Raw genomic sequence first — 17,637 nt, 5'->3', positions numbered from 1 at the left:
TGTGTTATTCTTGAATGTTGATATATAGTATATAACACTATATATATCGTGTTAATTAATCCATATCTTTAAATTTAAAATATATATATATATATATATATATATATATATATATATATATATATACTCAAAATCCGTCCCAATTAAATGCATGCGTGTTACCCAAAAAAATCATGCATGTTACCAAGTGAATTTTGCAACAACCGATACATAAAGGTCAAAAATATCTTTCTAAAAAATTTGATTCTCTTTTGATAGACATAAAGCCGATACAATCGGCTTCAATCACATTTTTTTCGAAGCTTTTAACACCACTATATTTACCTTCCTTCACTAGGGTTTTTTACTCACCACACATATCGGCTTCTTCACTTTTTTTTACCCACCGAGAGAATTCAAAATATTGAAGCACGTCGTACTCATCAATGGCATCTTCTTCACAGGTTTTTATTTTTAATTTTCATGAAATTGAATAGAATAGAATAATTTATGCTAAAAACCGATCGGTCCGGCCGGTGAAGTGGCCGGATAAATCGGTCCGGCCGAATTCATTATTTAAATGAAATATATGGCCGGATTGAGTTTTCCGGGAACTTCACCGGCCGGACCGATCGTTTTTTAGCACAAAATATTCCATTTTAATTATTTGTATGTTTATATTAATCAGTTAGTAATTTACTGAATTTAATTTAATTATATTTGGTTAAGTAATTATTATTGCGAGTTTTGCTGGGTATTACTGAATTTGTTTCAATCTGAAATATTTGTTTAAGTAATTATAATTGCATTGTGTATGTGGGCGTTGTGCGATTTAATAAATTAAAGTATTTTATGCCGATAGAACAACTACCCGGCTGGCACTATGCCCGGAATAATGAGTCCGGCCAGGACAGTTTCAATCTGAAATGTACCCGGCCGGATTCATTTTACCGGACACTTCGCCGGCCGGATAGTTGTTATTTAGGTATAAAATACTTTTTTCAGTCTATCTGTATGTTTACGTTAATTATTACTATTTTACTGAATTTAATTTAATTATAATTGTTGAATTATTAATTAATGAAACTGTTATTTCTTGGTATTAATTAAATTGCAGTTTTTTAATATTTTACTGAATTTAATTAAATTGCTTGGTATTAATTGCAGTTTAATATTTTACTGAATTTTTACTGAATTTAATATTAAATTGCTGAATTACTCGAATTGTACTGAATTTAATATTAAATTGCTGAATTTTACTGAATTTAATTGCAGTTTAATATTACTGAATTTACTGAATTACTATTTTAATATTTTACTGAATTTGACTATTTTTCTCGAATTTTAGTATTTTACTGAATTATTGAATTTTAATATTTTGCGGAATTTAATTGCAGTTTAATATTACTGAATTTTACTGAATTTAGTATTAAATTGCAGTTTAATTAAATTGGTTGGTATTGATTAAATTGTAGTTATTTAATTATGCCTATTTGTATTATTTTTTAATTTTTTTACTGAATTTAATATGGTATTCATTTTGTAAATGAATAGGCGAATGTCCCATATCTTCGTCGCGACACTATAGACCAGACGGAGGTTGCTATCAGCACCTACTATAGGGATTCACATTTTCCGGAGCTGGTTGAAACTTTAAATGTGGTCGGCGAACAGTGCAATTCAGATTTATTGGGAAGATTTAGAGCATCATGTTTTGGGCATTTCACTGATTGGAGGCCCGGCGCGAAGAGCAATAAAGCATTACACCAGATTGTATCGAGGCAGATTGTGTCAGAAGAAAATGAGATGTGCTTCTTTCTGTGCGGAGCACGAGTCAGATTTTCCCCTGCGGACTACGCATTAGTGACTGGGCTCAATTTCGGGGGATCGAGGTTCGATGCGACGTTACAGCACGACTGCAGTCGCGTGGAGGCATACCAACGATTCTGCGGTACGCGAAGCATGACCATACAGTCGCTCATCAAACGCGTGTGCGATTTGGATCGTCGAGTGGATGATGAGGATGGGAGCCTGTACCTTCGTGCTGTCCTCGTGTGTGTGGCTCACACCCTTGTTCTTGGGTTGGATACGCGGGTACAGCCGTGGCTTTGGGTTTTGGTGGATGATCTGGCTACATTTGATAGATTCCCCTGGGGCGCGTATTCGTATAAGATGTTATGTCATTATACGAGAGAGACAGGAAAGGGCGAGAAGTATCACTTCTACGGTCCTTCGTGGGCTTTATATGTCTGGGCATTGGAGCGCGTCCCGGGCCTCGGACACATGGTCGCAGCATCTAGCGGTGATCCGACAGCGCACCCTCGGTGTTTGAGATGGACTTTCAGGGGTAAGCCCCGGCTTCACGGTCTGCGCGATCTATTCGAGGGACAGGTAATCAGTTATTTAAGATTTAGTGTTTCACTGTTACTGGTTTTACTTATGTTCTAATATATTATCTTTGTTGCTTTCTAGGGTGGTGTCCTGCCCCTGGAGCCCGATGATGACGATCTGTCGAGTCACTACTTCATATCAGCGCTGACACCGGGCGAACTCTCGGTGAGCTTCAGGCCCCCCGACAACCCATTAGCTCGGGGTGTCCAATTTCCACAGCAGACCGGAGCCCGTGTTGTGGAGGAGCGCGGGGACGAGGAGAATGTACCTAGTCAACCTCGTATGACTCGCAGTCACAGTGTTCGGGGCCCTGTGAGGGATGCTCGACCCCACGAGCCGGCTTGTCATTCAGTAGATCCGGGCAAGCGCCCAGCGCCGCATACTTCTTCATCGTCGAGCGGATCTCGGTCTGTATCCAGTCCCAGCGAGGGTGAGGTGGACCGTAAGTGGGTGAAGAAGACGATCCGTCAGGAGATTAAGAAGGCCTTCGGCAAATTCGTGGATAAACTGAAGGGCAAGGGTAAAAAGGATAGGTGCAAGAAGAGCAAACATTTCCCAGTGCCCGACTCCCCTGATGATGATGACCAGCGACGGTCCCCTGATGATTACCAGCCACGTTCTCCTCCACAGCGACGGTCTCCTCCACCCAGTGCTTCAGGGCCCGACGCTTCAGGGCCAAGCGTTTCACGTTCCTGCGACGACGACCCCCGCGGTGAGGAACCATCCAGTATCCAGACCCAGGATTACAACGAGCAGTGGCGGGCCATGAATCAGTCTGTTCAGGGCGACTACACACCGGCGGAGCAGACTTTTGACTGGTCGACCCAGGTCTACCCTCATTGGTCTTCCCCATTCCTGAAGCCGCAGTATAGAACAGAGACCCCGATATTCTTTGCTGAACCGCTCACTTCTATTGCACCACATGAGTGGGGACAGTCCAGTTCGGCAGGACAGGCTCAGACGGAGGAGCCTGAGCCACAGGCAGAGCAGCCACAGGTACTGCTGCTGCAGCACCTAGAGCAGCCGCCGGCAGAGCAGCCGCCAGCAGAGCAGCCGCCGGCAGAGCAGCCGCCAGCAGAGCCCCCGCGTCGCAGTCAGAGGGTGAGGCGTCCGTCTAACTATCAGCGATCGCCTTGGGTTAATAGCCAAATGCCACGTCCAGTGACACAAGTCTGCAGTGACCATTATGAGAAGTGGATGGCTAGGTGTCGAGAGGGTAGGGGTCGTGAGATTTATGTCAAGGCAAGTGGTGGTTTGCGGGAGTACGACGACTTCGCGCGGGTGGATAATGTCAGCCAGGAATTCACAACTGGGGTAAATAATCTATTGATTTTAACATTGTTAAATTACTTTCTACTAACTTATTGATTTTAACTTTGTTGCAGGATATTGACTTGTATTTCTTAAGCTTGAGAAATAGACTTCGAGCTTCAGCAGATTTACTGGATGACGTAGATATGAATAACACAATCATATTAGACACGGATTGGTTTGTAAGTAAACTTTCATTATTTGTATGTTTTCATTGGTGCGAATATAAATTATTAATTACTTCTATTGATCTGTAGATATACCTCCAGGGCGAGTGGGACGCTCTATTGGAGAAGTGGGCAAGAAGTGAGTTTACTCCAGAGGAGTATCATATATTGACGCATGGAGCAGTAGCTGATGGTTGGCAGCCCCGGATAGACTGGCTCTGCCAAATACGTGGAAAAGCCGTTAAGGGCCATGAACTTCCTCCTGGTCATATAGGATGGATGGATGCCACACAGGTAATCAGTTAAACAATTATTTGTCATTAGTCATTTGTGCTTTATATGTTGTTTCTTATCAATTCATTATGGTTTGTCATAGGTTCTCATGCCAGTCATAATTGGCCACCATTTTGTCCTATGTCGGATCCGGTTAGGAGAATTGGTTTGCGAGGTCTATGACCCAGTATTCCACAAGCTATCACCTCGACAGCAGGATGGTCGAGTTGGTGAACTACTGCCTTTACTGAGATTGTTGCCAATTGTCCTTCAGTTGGCGAGGTGGCTAGACGACACATCCATTGATTCGACAGTGGCAAAGGAGAAGTACCCACTTATGACGGCGGTGTTTGCTCCAGCGGAGGTTCAGTTTCACCAGCAGGACTCTGTCAGCTGCGGGCCTTTCGTCTGCATGTATGCAGAACGACTGATATCTGGCTCTCCATCCATTGAGTGGGGTAACCACAACGTGGCGGCATACAGGGCCAAGATTGCTAGATCTATATTTTCGTTGTGTGAAACTAGGAAAGCCCGTATCACTAGACTTGGTTCTGCATAGTTTTGTATATTGTTACATTAATGTGTGCTTCTATTTGGTTATTCAACGAGCATTATTTCCTGTAAATCATTCCAACTTATCGAATAATAAGATAATTCAATCAATATCATTAACTGTTACAGCACACAAATACATCCCACTACTCCCTGGGCTCAGTCGCCCTGCCAGCGCACGTTCTCTTGCTGTGTCCTTCTTCATGGCAGATGCTGCACTTCTTTGGTTTACGACGCCTGATACTAGAAGACTCATCGGCTTGTGTGCTGGTGCCTTCACCACCACCTCGATGTCTACCTTCTTTTGGGCGTCCCGCTTGACCTTTTACAATCAGAGGTAATACAACCTGCTCAGCGATGTGCTCGGGAACCAACCACTGGCGTCTCGGCGGGAGATTATTAACTTCGCAAGAGTAAGTATCGATAAGAAAGTCATTCGTGTAGTACGAGTCTACATACTCCGCGATCGTATCACCGGCTTCACTATAAAAACAAACAAACTCGATAGTAATCAATATAACGAACATTAGAACATATTTACATTTCAATGAACCCGACAGTAATCATTTCATGATCGTACCTTATTGCAGCGATTGAATGAGAACATGGCAGTTGGCCTAGCTGAAATACTCGACATTCGCATTTTTTCTTCTCCAGATCCACCTTGAAGCTTCTGTCAGCAGTTTGCACCTTATACTTCATGCCACTCAACCTTTGTGCAGTGTATCGACGACTTTTTTGGACTTCAATAGCTACCCTTTTACCAGCCTCAGCAGTCAAGCCTTGCTCGATTTGTTGTGCAGCCCTTAGTCGCTCGCTGAACCATTTCTCAATAACAATTCTGATTGCCTCTAACATCGAGCATATAGGAAGTCTTCTTGCCCACAACAATCTGGAATTAAAAGCTTCAGCAGCATTTGATGTCATAAAACTGTAGCGTCGCACAGGCATAGGACACATCGAACGAGCCCACTTCTCCGGCCCAATCCCCATTAGTTTATCGTACGCAGCTCTCTTCATAAACTTCAGGGCGTTCATAGCCCTATTGAAGTCGGACTTCTCGTACGCAAATGCAGCTTGTCGATACACCTCGACCACTGCCTTACCGTAATGCTTCAGGTTATTTTGCAAATGGTAGTAGCATAGGCCGTGGGTTGCATTTGGTAACTCATTCCTGATAGCATTGGCAATGGAGATATGCTGATCAGAGACAATCAAAAGTTCATTGGCTTGGCCATAAACACGTCGAATGCGTGACATGAAATAAGTCCACGATTCATCGTTTTCTTTCGGGCCAACACCATACGCGAGTGGGAACAAACTCTCGTTGCCGTCCTTCGTCACTGCAACAAACAAAATACCCCTATTCTTGCCCTTCAAGTGTGTGCCATCGACGACAATCACTGGCCGTAAGCTGAACATGAAAGGGGTAGCCGAAGCTGCAAGAGCAACAAATAAGTGTTTGAATCGGCCATCATCGTCAACTTCCCACTCCACCATCGAACCGGGATTGGATTGTCTCAACATGTATAAGTACTTGGGCAGCATCTCGAAGGACTGATCATGTCGACCATAAACCATCTCAGTGGCTCGATTACGGGCTCGCAATGCAACATCGTACTTGATCTGTACGCCAAACTCACGTCGCAGCTCCAGCTGGATGGCCTTCGGCTTCAAGATCTCGCAATCGTCGTGTATCTTCTGTGCTAAATATGCTGCGATGACTTTTGCGGGGGCCTATATTCGCGCTACGCGCCCTAGCTCACCGTCGCATGAGTGCTCATTGGTGAACTTATAGACTCCCCAAATGGCTCCATCTTGTGACGATGCATGGAGCTTGAAGGGGCACGTATCTGAATGCTTGCATTTGAAGTAGACTCGTCTGCTGTCTGATTTGCTGACAGAAAATTCCTTGCCCTGCTTCATGTTCCACAGACCGATTGCAACGATCAGATCATCTTTGCTATTGAAATACATATTCTTTGACAACTCCCGAGGCAGTAGCTGATAATCTTCAATATCCATAAGTGCCGCTGCGGCGTCCAACGGGATAACCGGTACTAACCAATTAGTTAGTTCATCTGCTCCAGGAACCTGTTCGTCATCATCCTCGTCGATCTGCAAATTCTGCCAACCTGCATATTCAATCCCCGCCCTTCTCACGTTCTCTGTCTCCGACAAGTCTTCAGAGGCGCTTGTATCAGTCTCGGCTTCAGACGATGGAACATAATCTTCATCTACATTACCAGCATCCTCCACAAACTGAGGCTCGTACGTATATTGATCATCAGCTGGACCCCAACAACGATCAGTTGTTAGGCGATCGTACTGGTACGGATTTGGCTCATCCCATGAAGGCCAACCCGTTGACTGATCATTACCCCAAGTGACCGACGGTTCAACACTTTGTTGCGCCGGTGAATCTTCGGCTGATAGGTCTAAATAAGCATATCTTTGGATTGCTTCCAATCCGTCCCCACCTTCGAATGTTGCACTGGATTCACCTCCATACCCGGAAGATTGAGGGAGATCGAACGAAGGAACATACACTCCTCCACTGTAATCGTCTTCAACAACATAAATCTCAAGAAAATGTGGCTGCGACGCCAGCAACTGAAGCAAATCATTGTCATCGGCAAGAATATTTTTACTGTATACCCTGCCATTTAATCTCTTCGTCAAATAATACAAGCTGTAATTAGTGCTCAATGAATTCTCCATCATCAGGTAATTTATCATGTACACCGTACTGGCCATTGTGTCTCCGAAAATATGCAAATTCTTAGAAGAGCCGCCGATGTACTCATAACCATTGAAGGCACCTCCATAATTAACCACAAAGTATCTCCCATATTCATTCATCTACAGAAAAAATAATAAATAAATAAATATATGATGTAAATTTAATACAATGTTAAAATACAACATATAACATGTTAATACACTCGAAAAACATCTATCCGCCCGGGGAAGTATCCGAGAAAATGTGTCCGGCCGTGTATTACATGATATATAATTACACACGGCCGGACACATTTTCGAGGACACTTGTCCGGGCGGATACATAATTTTCGAGCATATTAACATGAGTTATGTAGCAATATATATGTATAGAACTAAAATGCAACTAATAATTACTAATTAATACTTTAAAACATGATAGAATTTGCTCTAATTCACATGTATTTCCTTCAAACGTGGCTTTAAATCATAGTATGCTATAATATGCTAATAATTCACATAAGCATATAGGATCAAACAAAACATTGAAAATAAACAATAACCAACTTAAATTACATTTCAAACGTAAAATGACATACCTTTAAACGTTCGGATGAGAGAATTCACAAATAATAGCTTCACCACTTGGAAAATATTAGAATTTCTAATGAGTTTGAGTGTTTTTTCACTTTGAGTGTTCGGATGAGAGGATGAGAGAATGAGAGAATTCACTCATATATAAACAAAGATTCCTTCATTTCACGTGAATTTCAATGAAATTAGAGTGTTTGACATGAATACTTTACTGACAAAGCTATTTCACATCATATTTGTCGTTTATCATCAATTTAAAAAAAAAAAAAATTATGTCCCTTAATTGAAGGCTAATTAATCGATGGAATATAAATACAAAAAATTAACACAATCCATATTAGCACTCAAAACACACATAGAAACCAAAAAAACATCTATCCGACCGGAACATATATGTGTTCGCCCGAAGAAACCTTATGTACGGTCGGATACTTTTTTTTTACGGTCGGACGCTTGTTTTTTTTTTTCCAATGTGTGTTTTGAGTGCTAATATCGATTGTGTTAATTTTTAGTATTTATTTTCCATTGATTAATTAGCCTACGATTTACTTGTAAAACCTTCGATTTTAATTCAAAAATAAATAAATATTATTTTCTCTGCCAGTATTTCACATGTTCCAACACATATTTGACCGATTTCAATGTTTAAATTGATGAATTGATGTTTTTCTTACACTTTAACAACTTTTGTCATAGATGTGTAAGAACTTTTGCGGAAAACAATGCACATCCATCACATTCAAAGGGCATTTTCGGTTCTTCACTTATTTAGGGCATGTAGTGCTTTGCATGATAAGGGTGGGCATTTTTCAAATTATTCATAAGAGAAATGGCACTTTAAATTTTGCCTCTAATTTTAAATTCCTCACCCAACTAGTTTGTGTGTGTGACTGTGTGAGAGAGAGAGAGTTGGTGGAATGATTTAGAAAATTGGCAATAATTGATTTGATAGGTTACTTTTAGGGATGGCAATCGGGTACGACGGGTACGGATAGTGACTATCCATACCCATACCCACGAACTAAATGGATAGTGGTTGCTACCCACGAAACTATCCATGGATATCAAATGGTATCCAAACCCGCTATCCGCAGATACCCGCTACCCGTCGGGTATCCGCGAAACCCGCTATCCGACGGTTATCCGACACCCACTATCCGCCGGATACTCGCTATCCGCCGGATACCCACTATCCGCTGGATACCCACGAAATAGAATTTAAATATAAATTTACAACAAATTTAATAGAAAAAAAAATCAACACAAATAGCATAGTTCAAATCCACAAAGAACAATGTTTAAATTCAAATTCACAAAGAACAATGTTCAAATTCATCAACTAAAATATAAAATCCAACAAAGAACAATGTCTATAATTGCTCGACAGTAGAAGTAGAAACCTCTTCATTGAACTCTTCTTCTTCTTCATCTTCAAGAACAATGTCTATAATTGCTGGACGGACGGCGAGCGGCGGCCGTCGAGTGGCTGCCGGCTGGTGGCTGGAATCGCGACTTCGCGAGGAGGGCTGGGGAAGAAACGGCTGAAGGGAAGAAACGGTTGAAGGAAGGGGCGTAGGGGAATTACTAGGGTTTAGGTTTAGCTCAATATTAGACTTTGAGCCTTATTGTTTGGGCCTATTTTAAAATATAAAATACTAGCTCATAATTTCAAAATATGTATTTAAAGCCCATATTTTATAGAATTTTTTGTGGATATTTGACGGGTAATTGACGGATAATTGATGGGTAATTGGCGGGTATTTTTCGCGGGTAAACGGGTTTCGCGGGTATGGATAGTAAGTATCCAAACCCATACCCACGAACTAAATGGATAGTGAATTGTACCCACGAAACTATCCGTGGATATCAAATGGTATCCAAACCCACCCTAATGGGTTCGGGTTTTCGCGGATATCCACTACCCGCGGGTAGATTGCCATCCCTAGTTACTTTGCTCTGTATATACTGAGCATATGCATAATATGCATTAATGTATAGGTTATATGATTTGCCTTCATTTGATGCTAGCTCATTCATCTGATTCAATTGAAATTTGAACAAAAGTTATCATCTTATTATTCGGCTGATGCTGTCTCTAATATATGCATGATCTTGTTCCAACAACTGTCTGCTTATATGTATGTTGATGTGATGGTAGAAAAATGGCATCATTTTGGGATTGTGTTCTTTCGCCGGAATAGAACGTGTGTGGCGGGTGCCGGCGAGCCACATCAGCGCCATGTCATCTCCGATATAAGGGGAGCTAAAAATCGTGGGAAAAATGAATGAGTAATTCAATCTGTGATAAAAAATGGAATTTTTTAAAATTGAAAAAAATGGAATTCGGGCAAAGTTGGTGATATTTGGTGCAATTAATCCTATTTTTATTTTGAGACATGACCCAACTTTCTCATTTTAACCACAACTCATTTTCACTCAATACATAATCTAACATTTTTTTAAATTTCGTGTCATCTCATAAGTGATACTCTCTTACGGAACAAATAGGATACTAATATTACTGATTTTGTAACATTAAGATATTAAAAGATATATAGAAAAATAAGCATGTATCTCCCACATACAAAGTTAGTACTCGAAGAGATAGTTATGCAAAAATATTACTAACAATATAAAGCACAAGAACACCAAAGATGGTTATCCAGTTCGATGATAAAACATCTACATCTGGGGGACGACACCCAGGATTTACATGATTCAAATGACATGTAACTACTTATAAAGGGTATTCACGATAGGTGTTATATATATATATATATATAGGGGAAGGCTAAAATAAGAACGCTTCTTAAAATATAAATTAGGAACCATTTTCAGCCCTTAGATCATCAAGATCTACGGTTGATTCATCACCTTGTTGGATAAATTCATGGTCCTGAGTTCGAATCCCAAAAGTAGCCAAAAATTATTTTTCGCAATTCATACCTTTATACAGTTTATTCATGCGTATTATACATAAAATTCATGCATTTTTACTGGTTCGCAATTCTTAAAATAAGGGTGGTTTATTGAATAACCGCTCCCTATACATATATATATATATATATATATATATATATATCATACATGATACAATATAATATAGAATATTTGTAAAATGAATTATGCCCAGAAAAAAAGAAAACAACAAATAAATTCAGAGCAGTACAAAAGGAGAATTAATGGCGATTTGATTTCTCATATCATATAAATCCAAAGGGGTGAATTAAATACTCGAGTTGCAAAAGGAGTCCCCGGTCTCAAGATTTTGTTGTCTCCGAACCTTTATTAGAGCATCCACAATGGTGGTGTCTTAGAGGGGTGTCTTACGAGTGGGCCCCACCTAAGACGCACCCCTCTCCAATGCATTGTGTTTTAGGTGGGTGCTTAGATCCCCATTTCCACAAAATTCATATTTCTACACTTTTATTTTTAAAATTCAAATTTCATTAAAATTAAAATTCTACATTACAATAATTTAAATAAAATTAAAAACATAATTAAAATACGCTAATAAAATTAAAAAAAAAAACATAATTTCCTAATTTAAATAAGCCCTCGACGCTTGAGCACTTCTTGGACTAGGTGGTTGTGCAAAGCCAATTGTGCATCCGTCATACCCGTCGTATCCTTGTTCAAGAGCTTCATATCCATCTCCTCCCGTTTCATCTCGGCTTGCATTTTTTTGGCATGGGCGATTTCCCCCGTTTTGAGAGCATGCTTCTTCATGCTTTCGGCCACCTTCTCGAGGGCGTCGGAGAACGCCGATCCTCCTCCCGAAGACCCTTCTCCCTTCTTCGCCTTGCCCTTGTCTCGCTTTGCCGCTTTTTGGCCTTGGGGTCTCGCCGTGACACTCGGCTCCGAAGAAGTAGTGGTTGCTCCACCATCGGAGCCCTTCGACTTTTTGGCGGAGTGGACATCCCCGGCTTGCGACGTGAATCTTTGGCAGTCACGAAGCACTTTCCAAGCTTTGACGTAGGAGAATTGCTTCTTGAAATTCGCCTCGAACATCGTCTGGGCTTGTTGGAAGATTTGATCGTCGCTCATACCACTCCCCCAATTCTCCTTGCAAGTGTTGTAGAAGCCCTCGAAGAATTTTGTCTCCTTTTGGACACGGGCGAAGTGGGACTTGAGATGCTCCGACTTTCGCGGCGGCGCTCCCGACGTATTGAGCGCGTTGAACTTCTCGGCGATTGCTCCCCAATATTGGAGCAACTTTTGGGAGGTCCCCAAAATAGGATTGTGGGTTGCCTCCGCCCACAATATTGCCACGAGCTCGGTCTCCTCGCTAGAATATGCAGCGCGAGTGCCCTTGGCTTTCGGCTTCACCTCCTCCGGCTCTTCTTGAACGTTGGCGTTCGCCGCCGGCGTAGGAACATTTCCCGTAGCCAAGACATTCGAGGCTGCTGAAAATGGAGCAAACCCCATCATTGGAACCCTCGATCCGCATTGTTGCTCCATGTATTCATCGAATTCACGATCCATCTTTGGAAATGTAGAAGAGAGAATTTTTTTTGGGAGAGAATTGTAGTTGAAGGTGTTGGTGAATTTGAAAGAATGGAAGGAAGAGTAGTATTTATAGAAGGGGATAAAAGAAAAAAAAAATAAAAAATCAAAATAACCGTTGTATTTGCAACGGTCGTTTTTTTTTTTTTTTTTTAAAGAAAATTTGGAAACGGTCGAATTTTGCCAAAATAGCCGATTTTTGGATTTTTTTTTTTAAATTGGGCGCGTCCTCTCCTCTCTCGCCTCGTGTTTTAGCCTCGACCCCGCCTCGCATCTGGGCGCCCCTCCAGCGCGTGGCCGCCTCCTTCGCCCCGGGTCGACACCGCCTTCGACCCCGCCGCTGTGGATGCTCTTAATTTCGAAAATTCTTAAATGCATTTGACAAGAAAACAAATTTTTTACTGCATTTGTATAATTAAAAAATAATCCCTCCGTCCATAAAAGAATTTCCTAGGAGAGAGTGACACGGATTTTAAGAAAAAATATTGTTGAGTGTATTGAGAGTGGATAAAAGATAGTTGAGTGTATTGAGAGTGGTGAAAATGTGTTATATAATTAATATTGAGAATTGTGAAAAGTGAAAAGTAAGAGGATTATAAGTGGTGGAGTATAGTCCAAAAATAGGTAGGAAGTTCTTTTGTGGACGTCCCAAAAAGAAAAGATAAGAAATTCTTTCGTGGACGTATGGAGTATATTCTAATATTAGTGTAGAGATATAATAATACTCTTAAACAAAGAAACAAAAATATAACTGCATATTCTCATAATTTACTATTATTATAATATTTTTTATGTATAACAATAATATTCCTTTTATATAATGAATATTTTCACATATTATTAAAATAATATTTTCTATCCATGACAATCGTAAATGTTCCGAATTAATTTCTATGATAAGCACATGACAGAACAGATTAGTTGAGAATTACTAGCTAGATGGTTGAGAAATAAGAATGAATCTGGAATGTGAGATATTTAAATTTTATAGTTGATATTTATTCGAATTTATTGTGTTAAATGAAAATAATCGAAAATTTTATTGATTTATTCGTTATTCTTATTTTTTACAAATATATCATTTTCACTGAATCTCAACTTTATACAGACACATAGTGGCGGAGCGAGAAATTTAGTTCGGGGGTTGAACTTGTACGGAGGTTCAATACATTACGTACATTTTAGGTATTTTTTATTAAAAGACATGTATAATAGTAACAATAACGAACAACACTTTTATAAATTAGTATGTAGTTTCAATAGATTAATTACAATCTAGTTTCAATAATTTTTTTTGGCTATTTCGTACATTTTAAGCATTTTTTTTTATTAAAAGACAAGTATAATAGACTAATAGTAATAATAACGAACACCATTTTCATATACTATTATTTAGTTTCAATACATTAAAAGCTAGAATCAATAGCAATAAAAGACAAGCATAATAGTAATAATATTCCCTACATTTTAGGTATCTATATAATATACTATAAAAGAGGAGTTTTTCCCTCCATTTTTTTCCTCTCTTTTTTTTCTCTCTCTTCTTACACCAATTTTTTTTCACTATTTTGTTTTTATTCTTTTATATTTAACTATTTTCTAAATGTCATCAAATTTGATTCATGAAAAAATAATCAATATATATCTTGAATTTAATATAGTATAAAAAATCATCAAAAATGAATTAAAAATGAATAAGTTATGAAAATTTTAAAATATTTTAGTTTCTGTCTCTTCATCAAAAATTTATAACTTTTTATTTATATTTGTGTATGAAAATATTTATTATGATGAATAATACTATATAATAATATGCATAATGCAAATTTTCATTATCGAATCAATTTTAAATTTATTTAATAACTATAATTATCAATATATTTTGTATAAATTGAAATTTTATATTTTTAAATTCAAGATTTTATTGAGTCATTGATGTGAATTATTACATTTTATTTATAAAACATATTTTGTATTTATTTATATTTTATTTATAATTATATAGATTTATAAAACATATTTTGTATTTATTTATATTTTAATTTTTTATTTATATTTATTTATTTATTTAAACTTTTCGTTTAATTTCGATGTCTGTCGTGCATCGCACGAATGAGCGTATACTAGTTTTCAATTAAAGGACAAGCGTAATAGTAATAATAACTAACAATATTTTCATATATTATATAGTTTTAAATAACACAATTATCCTTAAATTAAGTATACATGAGGGAATATAACAAGCAAATCAACTTTTACAAAACAAAATTATATATATATATATATATATATATATATATATAATATAGGGGGCGGTTATTCAATAAACCACCCTTATTTTAAGAATTACGAACCAGCAAAAATGCATGAATTTTATGTATAACACGCATGAATAAACTGTATAAAGGCATGAATTGCGAAAAATAGTTTTTTGCTACCTTTGGGATTCGAACTCAAGACCATGAATTTATCCAACAAGGTGATGAATCAACCGTGGATCTTGATGATCTAAGGGCTGAAAATGGTTCCTAATTTATATTTTAAGAAGCGTTCTTATTTTAGCCTTTCCCTATATATATATATATGGGTGCACTCCAATGAAATTGCTATTTTTCGTGAGATGATGAATACAATAAATAAGGCAGTATATATTGATTAATAACAATATTGAAAAAATTGGTAAAATTTTCGCACTCTTCAGAATTTGAACCCTGGTAAAAAAATTCGCCCTCTAGGTAAATATCAGTCATATGATACATGAAATCAACACTCACAAATCAATCTAAGATCTCACCACACATAAGGGATCTCACTGGAACGTTCCCACACACGCGCGCGCGCGCGCACACACACACACACACGCATATATATATATATATATATATATATATATATATATATATATATATATATATATATATATATATATATATATAGGTGGGCACTCAATGGAGAACACTAAATATTCAAATAACAGAGAACAAATTTCAGTCGTTGATCTTATAGAATCTAACGGTCAACATTTATTCACGCCATGTTCAACGAGTTTTTTTGTTGAACATATAGGGGGTCGAACCCCAGAACCCCCAAAAATTAAGTATAATTTGATGAACGTTCAACGAAATGACTGATATGTTCAATATAATTTGATGAACGTGGGCGTGTTCGTGTTCTTCATTGAACGCGACCCTATATATATATATTTAAAAAAAATTAAAATTGAAAAAAGAATTCTCAAAATTTGGGAAGGCGCGCACACACACACACAGAGAGAGAGAGAGAGAGAGAGAGAGATAAAGGTTCAATAGAGAATGTTTTATATTGAGATAATGGATAATGAATCGGGAACAAGCGAATAAGTCTATGATTTCAATGAACAAATCAACGTTCCGTATGAACAACCATTTTCATCTGAGTTTGAATCCTAGAGGGAGCAATTTTTTTAACATATTAAATAGATACTAGACATACGTCTATTAATGAGTTTTATTGATTTATTCGATTAAGATAATTTATTATTTCATTCGTTATTCTCCATTCTCTCAACATATAGCATTCTCCATGGAACCATACCCTATATATATGAAAATGATTAAATGAGAATGGACAAATGTGGTGAGAAATGAGAATGAATTTGGAACGTTTTGGATTTTGAAATTCTTTGGCTGATACTCACTCCGTCCCTCAAATAAATTCCTATATATTTTGGGACACTACAACACTCCTAATAAGAGCATCCACAGTGGTGAGGTGCTATAAGGTGGTCCCCATCATAGCGCCTCCCTTCTCCAATGCGTTGACTTCATAAGAGGCGGTATAATCTTTATTTTCATTTAATTTTATTTTTACTCTTCTATTTTAAAATTCAGCATTTCATTAAAATTAAACGTTACATTAATTAAAATAAAAATTACAATAATTTAAATAACTAAGATTTGAAATTACATTAATTAAAAAAAATACGATAATTTAAAGCTACACTACATGAATCCTCTACGCCTGAGCATTTCTTCAACCATATTCTTGTGCCATGCCAGTTGAACCTCCGATATATTCGAAGTGTCCGTGTTGAGAATTTTAAAATCGAGCTACTCCCTTCTCACCTCGGTTTCTGTAATTTTTGCTTCGGCAACTTTAGCTTTTGCTTCGGTGGCTTTGGCTTTTACTTCGGCTTGTTTGGATTTTGCTTGAACGATAAAATTGGTTTGGGTGGTAAATTCCTTGATTTTGTGTGTGATGTGTTTCAGTGCTTCGTAGTATTGCACCTTCTCTGTCGAGGATTCCACTTTATTCCCCTTGCTTTTATCACGCTTTGCCGCTTTCTGGCCTTGGGATCTCGTCGTGATACTTGGCTAGGAAGATGTTGTTGTGGCCTGCCCTTCCGAGCCCTAACACTTCTTGGAGAAGTGCACATCCTCGCCTTGGGACACGAACTGTACTCACGCAAAATCATCCAAGCATTGAAATACTTGAATTTGACTCCATTGTTGGCTTAGTAGATTTCTTGCGCCTGCTCGATGATTTGCTCATCATTTATTTCGCTATCCCAACTGACTTTACATTTGTCATAGATCGACTCCCACACCTTGACGTCCTTTTAGACGTATTGAAAGTGGGATTTGATATGCATGTTCTCACGAATATGAGTGCTCTCTGGTTTAGTGTCGTTGAATCTCTGAGTCATATCTCTTCAATATTGGGTAGCCTTTTAGCCCATCCCCAATATTGAGTTGTGGGTAGCCTCCACCCACAACATGCAGATGTGTCTCCGCGGACTTGTATCATACGGGGCTTGGAAAACTTTGGCTTCGGGCTTTCGGCGGCTTCAGGGTCAACGACGGGTGGTGCGTTCATCAGGGTTGGAAGATAGCCCAAGAAGAAAATATTCGAGCCTTGAGAGAAAGGCGTGAACGCAATCATCGGGTTGGAACTATGAATACCCGAACTATAAGAGTTTTCTTCATGAAATTATTGAATTTATGATCCATTTTTTGAACTAAACATGATAGAATAGATTGAGGAAAGAAGAGAGAATTATATTAGATGTGAAAAATGAATTGGGGAAGAAGTGGTATTTATAGAAAAAAAAAAAGAAAAAAAAAATATGGGTGAGAGTTGTTGCTGCCCCAAACGACAAAAAAAA

General features: G+C 38.4%; 2 protein-coding genes across 2 annotated transcripts in view; both read left to right on the top strand.

Moving 5' to 3' along the window:
• LOC130994414 (uncharacterized) overlaps nt 1-4,715 on the top strand; it is a 31,126-nt gene extending 26,411 nt beyond the window's left edge. The window contains exons 2-6 of the mRNA XM_057919458.1: nt 1,534-2,370; nt 2,452-3,684; nt 3,756-3,863; nt 3,939-4,142; nt 4,225-4,715. Of these exons, the coding sequence (XP_057775441.1) occupies nt 1,534-2,370; nt 2,452-3,684; nt 3,756-3,863; nt 3,939-4,142; nt 4,225-4,680 (2,838 nt within the window). The 3' untranslated portion in view covers nt 4,681-4,715. The remainder of the gene's footprint in view (nt 1-1,533; nt 2,371-2,451; nt 3,685-3,755; nt 3,864-3,938; nt 4,143-4,224) is intronic.
• LOC130994894 (uncharacterized) overlaps nt 1-17,637 on the top strand; it is a 1,167,164-nt gene that overhangs the window by 445,481 nt on the left and 704,046 nt on the right. The window lies entirely within an intron of this gene.

Source organism: Salvia miltiorrhiza, chromosome 7, assembly GCF_028751815.1.
Source record: "Salvia miltiorrhiza cultivar Shanhuang (shh) chromosome 7, IMPLAD_Smil_shh, whole genome shotgun sequence".
Classification (NCBI taxonomy): domain Eukaryota; kingdom Viridiplantae; phylum Streptophyta; class Magnoliopsida; order Lamiales; family Lamiaceae; genus Salvia; species Salvia miltiorrhiza.
Note: the sequence above shows the minus strand (reverse complement) of the source record. Positions and strands in the feature narration are given on the sequence as shown.